The following is a 7,894-nucleotide window of genomic DNA, read 5'->3' on the forward strand; positions in this document are numbered from 1 at the left end:
CCAAAACAAGTCCTGGCACCCCTGGAAGGGTCTTGACGCCTCAGGAGGAGCCCTCGTACCCCCAGACAGATATTGGCAGCCCAGAATGGGTCCTGGCACCCCAAAACACAGCTGGGCATCCAAAACCAGCCCCGGGCACGTCAGCATGGGCACAGACACCCAAGGCGGGACCCTGGTGCCCCAGGATGAGTCCTGGTACCCCAAAACAAACCCAGGCACCCACAGAAGGGTCCTGGCACCTGGGAGGGACCCAGGGCACCCCAAAACAGGTATTGGCACTCTGGGATGGGTCCTGACACCCAGAACTGGTCCTGGCACCTGGGAGGGACCCGGGCACCCCAAGATTGGTCCTGGCAGCCATAGATAGGTCCTGGCACTCTAAAACAGATCCTAGGAACCCAGACACCCCAAAACTGATCTGGGAACACCAAGATTGGTCCCGGCCCCCAAGAAAGACTCAGGAACCTCAAAACAGCCCCAGGCACCCCGAGATGGATCCCACCACCCTCAGACTGATCCGGGCACCCCAAGATTGTCCTGGCACCCCAAAACACCCCAGGCACCCTGGGATGAGCCCCAACACCCCAAACCAGGGCAAACACCCCTCCCCCCCGAATCACCAACACTCCCAGATTTACAAGGTTTTATTCCAGCAGCGAGCAGAACCCCCGGGGGAGGCCCCAGAGTCCCCAGTTCCCACCCCACAGCCCCACAGAGAGGACAATGGGGGGGTTGGAGCCCTCCTGGGGGGGCTGGGGGGGGGGCACTGGCTCAGGTTTTCAGTGGAGGGTGCCTGGTGTTGGGGGACCCCAGGGAAGGGGAACTGGACGGAGGGGGGGACACACTGGGGGGGGCCCAGCAGGTCAGGACGTGGGGAACCCCCCCCAGGATGGGAATGGGCTCAGCTGGCCTGGACAAGGGGGATGGACCCCCTGCCCAAGACCCCCCCAGAACATGGACAGGACCCCCCAGGAAAGGGGGCTCAGGTGGCCTGGACTTGGAGGGACCCCTGGGAAGGAAAGAGGGGACCTGGGGGGGCTCAGAAGGTCAGGACATGGGGGACCCTCTCCCCCTGCCCCAGAAAAGGGGGTTCAGCTTGGCAGGACATGGGGGGACTCCCTGAGAAGGGGAGGCCCAGGGGGCCTCAGCTGGGCCTGGACATGAGGGACCCCCCAGGACACAGAGACACCCCCAGGAAAGGGGGTTCACCTGGGGGGAACACACCAGGAGGGGGGCCTGGGGGGGGCTGAGGAGATCAGGACATGGGGGACCCCCAGGAAAGGGGGGGGGCTCAGCTGGGCTGGACAATGGGGGGACACCCTGGAAGGAAAGGGGGGGGGTCCAGGGGGGTTCAGCAGAGCAGGACATGGGGGGTCCCCCAGAAAGGGGGGGCTCATCTTTCCAGGACATGGGGGACATCCCGGGAAGGAAAGGGGGGCCTCGGCTGGGCTGGACATGGGGTGCCCCTCTCAGGGAAGGGGGTTCACCTGGTCGGGACTTAGGGGGACACCCTGGGAGGGCGGGGAACATGGAGGGGTCCCCCTGGGGAAAGGAGGGGTTCGGCTTTGAGGCCCGGGGGGCCTCAGCAGGTCAGGATATGGGGTCTGCCCAAGAAAGAGGGGGGCTCAGCTCAGCCGGCCAAGCCAAGGAGGGACCCCTGGGAATGGGGGCCCCCCAGGAAAGGGGGTTCAGCTTTCCAGGACGTCGGAGGACTCGGATACGAGGTTTCCCATCACGGTCTCGATCTTCTTGATGACGATGGCACGGGATTTGGGGGGGGCCGTGCCCTCGGGGGGTGGGGGGGGCACCGAGTACCCCGAGCTGACCACAGCCCCCCCAAACGGCCCCCCCAAAACCCCCCCCAAACCCCCCCCCCAAATCCACCTGTGGGGAAGAGGAAGCAGCCGTGAAGGGGGGCTCATGGGGGGGCACCCAAAAGCAGGGGGTCCCAGGGATCCCCCCAAACTCACCCAGGTACCCCAAAGTCTTGGTGTGGATGCTCAGGTTCTGCACAGCAGCCTCGAGCCTGGGGGGATTGGGGGGGGTCCCCCAAACAGGATCAGTGATGGAGGGGGGGGGATAGAGAACATGGGGGCCTGGGGGGGAACTTGGGGGGGGGGGTGTCCCACAAATCTTTCTCCCAGACAGGGTCAGTGACGGGCGGGTATTTAAGGGACATGGCCAAGATGTTGGAGGGGGCTGGAGGGGGCCCCCCAAACTGAGTGGTTTTGGGGGCAGAGGAATAAGGGACATGGTCAAGTCGGGGGGGATTTGGGATGTGGGATGTTCATAGGATATGGGATACCCCGTGGGATATGGGATGCGGCATATGGGGTGTCCATGGGATGTGGGGTATGGAACGTGGGATGCCCATAGCATGTGGGATACTCGCAGGATATGGGACATGGAATATGGGATGTTCACGGTATCCAGGATGAAGGACATGGGATATGGGACGGAGCACGGGACACAGGGTGTGAGATACGGATGCCCAGAGGTTATGGGATGTGGGATGCCCATGGGATTTGGGATGCGGGATTTGGGGTCGGGTGTTCCCACCTGCTCTCCTCCCCCTCCAGCAGCTTCCTGTAGGTCGCGATCTCGATGTCCAGGGCCAGCTTGACGTTCATGAGCTCCTGGTATTCCCGGAGCTGCCGCGCCAGGTCCTGCTTGGCCTGGGCCAGGGCCCCCTCCAGCCCCGCCAGCTTGGCCCGGGCGTCCCTGAGCGCCAGCTCCCCGCGCTCCTCGGCCTCCGCCACCGCCGCCTCCAGCCCAGAGCGCTGCGGGCCGGGACGCTGAGCCCAGGGTCCCCTGGGCCGGTGCCCCCATGACCCCCAGCATCCCCAGTGTTCCAGTGTTCCATGTCCTATCATCCTCTGTGTTCCATGTGCCTGTGTCCTGGTGTTCCTCACTCCCCAGTATCCCTCATATCCCACTATCCCTCACCCCCCTGTTCCCCCCAGTATTCCCAGCCCCCCAAAATCCCCTCCATCTCTGAGCCATCGCTCTCTCCTCCCGTTTCCCGGATGAGATCCCGAGGGATCCTCAGGAACCCAGTGGGGGGGTTCCCAAGGGGTGCTGGGGGATGTGTGGGGGAGGGGCAGGCAGTATCCACCCAAATTTCCATCCAGGGTGGACCCCAAACCTGATTTTTGAGAGCCTCAATCTCTGCCTGGATCCGCTGGATCCGCCGGTTCAGCTCCTGGATCTGGCTCCGGGTCTGGCGCAGGTCGTCTCCCTGCTTCCCGGCCGCCGTCTTCAGCTCTTCGTACTGGGGGCACCAGACAGGGGCTGGGAATGGGGGCATCCCCCAAACCCACCAGCACCCCAGAACCGGGAGGGAAGAGCTGGGATGTGATGGAGGCAGGAGGGATGCTCCGATAGGGATGTGGTGGCTCCAGTTGGAATTTGGTGGGTCCAGCTGGGTTTGGAACTGGGATCTTGGGGAAATGGAGACTGGGGGGACTCCTCTTTGCCCCCAACATCCCAAAATCTGGCATGGAAGAGCTGGGATTTGCCTGTGTCAAGAAGGATGTTCCAACTGAGATCTGGGATCTCAGGGGGATGGAGATGAGGGGACCCCTCTCTTCCCCAGCACACCCAAACCGGGGAGGAAAGAGCTGGGATGTGGCCACGCCAGGAGGGATGCTCCAGTCGGGATGATCCATTCGGATGTCGTGGGTCCGGTTTGGAGTCAGGGTCTTGGTGGGATGGGGAGGGGGGAACCTCATTTTTCTACCAGCACCCCAAAAATTCAGAGGAAAGAGCCAGGATGTGGCGATGCTGGGAGGGACGATCCAGCTGGGATGTGGCGGCTCTCACTGGAATTTGGTGGGTCTGGTTGGGCTTGGATCTGGGATCCCACTGGGGATGAGGCCACCAGCACCCCAAAATAGGGCATGAAAGAGCCTGGGAAGAACCAGCACTGGGAGCTGCACCAGGAATGGGGATGAGGGCCCCTCCCTGCCCCGTGGCGCCCCAGAACTGGGACAGGCCCACGCCGGGGGGGATGCTCCAGGCTGGGATGGGGGCAGCTCCGGTTGGGTTTCCAGCCGGAATTTCTCCCACGCAGCAGCCACTCCCTCCAGGGCAGGGAGGAGGAGGAGGAGGAAGGGTTTTGGGTGAGGGGGGAAGAGGAGGAGGAGGAGGGGAAGGATTTGGGGCAGGGAGGAGGAGGAGGAGGAGAAGGAAGTTTCAGGGAGCAGGAAGAAGGAGGAGGATGGGGCAGGGGAGGAGGAGGAAGGTTCAGGGAGCAGGGAAGAGGAGGAGGACAAGGAGGAAGAAGGATTGGGGCCCAGGGAGGAGGAGGACGGGGCAGGGAGGATGAGGAGGATGAAGGGTTGGGAACAAGGAGTAGGATCGGGGAGCAAGGAAGAGGATGAAGGTTTGAGAAGCAGGGAGGAGGAGGATTAGGAAGAAGGAAGAGGATGGGGCAGGGAGGAGGTTGAAGGGCCAGGGTGTGGAAGAGGAGGAGGAAGTTTTAGGGAGCAGGAAGGAGGAGGAAGGCTCAGGGAGCAGTGAGAAGGAGGGATGGGGAAGCAGGGAAGAGGATCAGGGCAGGCAGGGGGAGGAAGGATTGGGCAGGGAGGAAGAGGAGGAGGAAGGATTGAGGGGAAGAGAGGAGGAAGGTGAAGGTTTGGGGAGCAGGGAGGAGGAAGAGGAGGAGGAGAAGAAGGAGGAGGTGGAGGAGGAGGAAGAAGAGGAAGGCTTGAGGGGCAGCAGGGGGGGCTCTCCTGACCTTGACCTGGTAGAGGCCCTCAGCCTCAGCACGGCTGCGGCCAGCGATGTCCTCGTACTGCGCCCGCACGTCCGCCAGCACCCCGGCCATGTCCAGCTGGGCGGCTGTTGTCCATGGACACCACCACGGCCGTGTCCGACACCTGCACCCGCAGCTCCTGCAGCTCCTGCGCACGCGGGGGGACGGGTTTAGCCGGGGGGCACCCCCCGAATCCCGGCATCCAAAATCCCAGGCACCCCCAAATTCAGGGAAGCCCCAAACCTCCTCGTAGAGCTGCCGCAGGAAGTTTATCTCGTCCGTGAGGCTCTCCAGGCGTGATTCCAGCTCCACCTTGGACATGTAGGCTTCATCCACGTCCTGCGGGAACACCCCTGTCACCCCCCTGTTCCCAGCACTCCCAGGAACCCCCCAGCAACCCCCTGGTCTCAGGGAGCACCCCCTGTGTCGGGGTCCCCCCTCGGTGTTGGGGTTCCCCCACCTTTTTGAGCAGGACGAACTCGTTCTCCTTCTCTGTGCGGTGGTTGATCTCCTCCTCGTACCTGGGCAGGGGGGACACAAGGGGAGGATGGGGGACATGGCGACAGGGGGGGACATGGGGACAGGGGACAGGGAAGGATATGAGGATGGGTGACATGGGAACGTGGGGACAAGAGCATATAGGGAGACAAGGGGATGGGAGGACATGGGGACATGAGGACAGAGGGACAGAGGGACAGGGCGATGGGAAGATGTGGGGACATAGAGAGGACTTGGACCAGGGATGTGGGGACATGAGGACATAGGGAGACCCAGGGACATGGGGGGGGACATCGAGGGCTATGGGGCCAGGGGGACACGGGCATGAGGGGACATGGGGGTATGTGGGGGAGCACTCGGGGACTCTGACAAGGCCTTGAATTCCTCGAGGAGGCTGCAGGCATGGCCTGGGCGGGCTCAGCAGCGCGTGCAGCCCCGGGGGGGCTCCAAGGTGGTATTGGGGGGATGTGGAGGGGTCTGGGGAGACATGGGGGTACTGGGGGATTTGGGGAACACCTGGGGACACTTGGGGACACTGACTTGGCCTTGAACTCCTCGACGAGCCCCCGGACGTGGCCGAGCTCCGTGCGCAGCCGCTGCCGCTCCTGCCCGAGCCCCTCGAGCTGCCGCCGCAGGGTCCCCGCGTAGCCCTCGAGGAGCCCCCCCAGGGTGCTGCGGGGCGGGGGCTGTGCCCGCAGGAGCCCCCACTTGGTCTCCAGGAGCTTGTTCTGCTGCTCCAGGAACCGCACCTGGGAACGGGGAACGGCACCTCAGAACCAGCCAAAACCACCACAAAATCACACCTGGAGGAAAGGGGGTCAGGAGCACTCCCACACCCCCAAAATCACCCCAAAATAACACACACACACCAAAGTCACCCCGAAATCACCAAAAAATTACCCCCACCCCCCAAAATCACACCTGGGGGAAAGCAGGGCCAGGGGCACTCGCATACCTCAAAATCACCCCCACCCCCAAATCACACCTGGGGAGAAAGGGGGAAAAGAGGGTCAGGGGCACTTCCAGCACCCCAAAATTACCCCTAAATCACCCCCGGGGAAAATGGGTTGTGCTGGAGGGGGACATGAAGTGGAAGGGTGGGGGCAGGGGGGAGATTTGGGGTCCTGGGGCAAGCTGGAGTCTGGGTGTCCTTGGGGGCTCAGGAGGGGGTCAGGGGTGTCCCCAGGGAGGGTGTCAATGTCCCCGAGGGTCTCAGAAGGTTTCCAAAGGTGCTCAGGAGGTCCCAGCTGATCCAACGGGTCCCTGAAGGGGAGCTGGGAGGGGTTCTCAATGTCCCCAGGAGTCTCAGGAGGTCCCCAAAGGTGCTTGGGATGGCCCAGCTGAGCCTCAGGGGGTCCCAGGGAAGGTGTCAATGTCCCCAAGGGTACAGGAGGTCCCAAGGAGGGTCTCAGTGTCCCCAGGTGTCCCAGGCTGTCCCAGGAGCCAGTCCCCAGGGTGGTCCCGCCCCCCCCCTCGGCTGCCCCCAGCCCCACCTTGTCGATGAAGGCGGCGAATTTATCGTTGAGGGTCTTGATCTGCTCCTTCTCCTCCCGGCGCAGCTCCTGCAGCTCGGGATCCACGGCCACGGCCAGCGGCGCCAGGAGGCTCCGGTTGATGGTGACGGCCGTGATCCCCCCGCCCGCCCCCGGGACCCACGAGGGACCCCCGAGCCCCCCCGGAGCCGCCACGGAGCCCCCCGTAAGGGCCGAAGGCCGGGGCCGTGCTCATCCTCAGTGCCGGGCCGGCCGCGTGAAGGAGCGGGACGAGAACGGAACGGCCGCTCGAACGCCCGCGCTGCTCCGAACCGGCTGCCGGGATGGACCGACATCGGGGCGGGAGGGAGAGAGGGGAAAGCGGGAAAAGAGGCTGAGGGACGAGTTGTGGGAGGTGGGAAGGAGGTCGGAGGAAGTTTGGAAAGAGGTTGGAAAGTGGGATGAAGATTTGTCCTTTGGAGAGTTGGAAGAGGGTTGGAGGAGGTGGAGGGGAGGGATGAGGAGGCTGCAGGGAGGATGGAGAAGGTTAGGAGATGAGGAGATGGGGAAGTTTGGGAAGAGGGTTTGGAGCAGGGTGGGATAGGGGGGACAACACTTGGGAGAAGGCTGCAGAGGATGAGGGAGGGTGTGGGGAAGCTGGATGGAGGGTGGAGAAGGCTGGAAGGAGGTTGGAGGTCAGAGAGAGCCTGAGGGACGAGGACGAGAGATTGGAGGAGGCTGAGGACGGTTGCAAGAGGCTGAAGAGGCTCAGGAGGATGAGGACGGCTGGAGCAGGTTGGAAGAGGCTGGAGAAGGCTGAGGAGGACGAGGCCGAAGGCCGCGCTCGAGGCAGGGAGGCTCCGGCAGCCCCGGCAGGACCGGCCGGACGGGTCGGGGCAGGACGGGCCGGGCCGGGCGGAGCGGCCGGGCGGGTTCCCGGCGCGTTCCCGGGTTGGTTCCCGGGTTGGTTCCCCGGGTTTATCCGGAGCCGGGGGAGGAGAAGCGGGGAGGAGGGACCGGAGCTTTAACCCCTTCGGGACGTGGGATCCGCGGGGTCACCGGGATCCGCCAGGATCAGGACGGGTGGGAGGCGCGGGGGCGAAATGCGGGTCCCGGTGCCGCCCACCCCCCTCCGCGCCCCATCCCAGAGGAGGAGACCCGCTGAGTG

At 64.1% G+C, this 7,894-nt stretch overlaps 1 protein-coding gene across 1 annotated transcript; it reads right to left on the bottom strand.

The window, feature by feature from the left end:
• Positions 1-628: 628 nt before the first annotated feature.
• LOC125338020 (keratin, type II cytoskeletal 8-like) lies at positions 629-7,422 on the bottom strand (the record flags this gene model as incomplete). Its single annotated transcript, XM_048328332.1, is given in 12 exon segments — positions 629-1,884; positions 1,971-2,026; positions 2,560-2,780; positions 3,146-3,271; positions 4,739-4,837; positions 4,839-4,904; positions 5,000-5,095; positions 5,217-5,277; positions 5,795-6,003; positions 6,748-6,930; positions 6,932-7,000; positions 7,003-7,422. Coding segments are annotated over 12 exon segments (1,758 nt in total), but the record flags the coding sequence as incomplete, so codon positions are not given.
• Between the last annotated feature and the right edge of the window lie 472 nt (positions 7,423-7,894).

Source organism: Corvus hawaiiensis, chromosome 24 (assembly GCF_020740725.1).
Source record: "Corvus hawaiiensis isolate bCorHaw1 chromosome 24, bCorHaw1.pri.cur, whole genome shotgun sequence".
Lineage (NCBI taxonomy): Eukaryota > Metazoa > Chordata > Aves > Passeriformes > Corvidae > Corvus > Corvus hawaiiensis.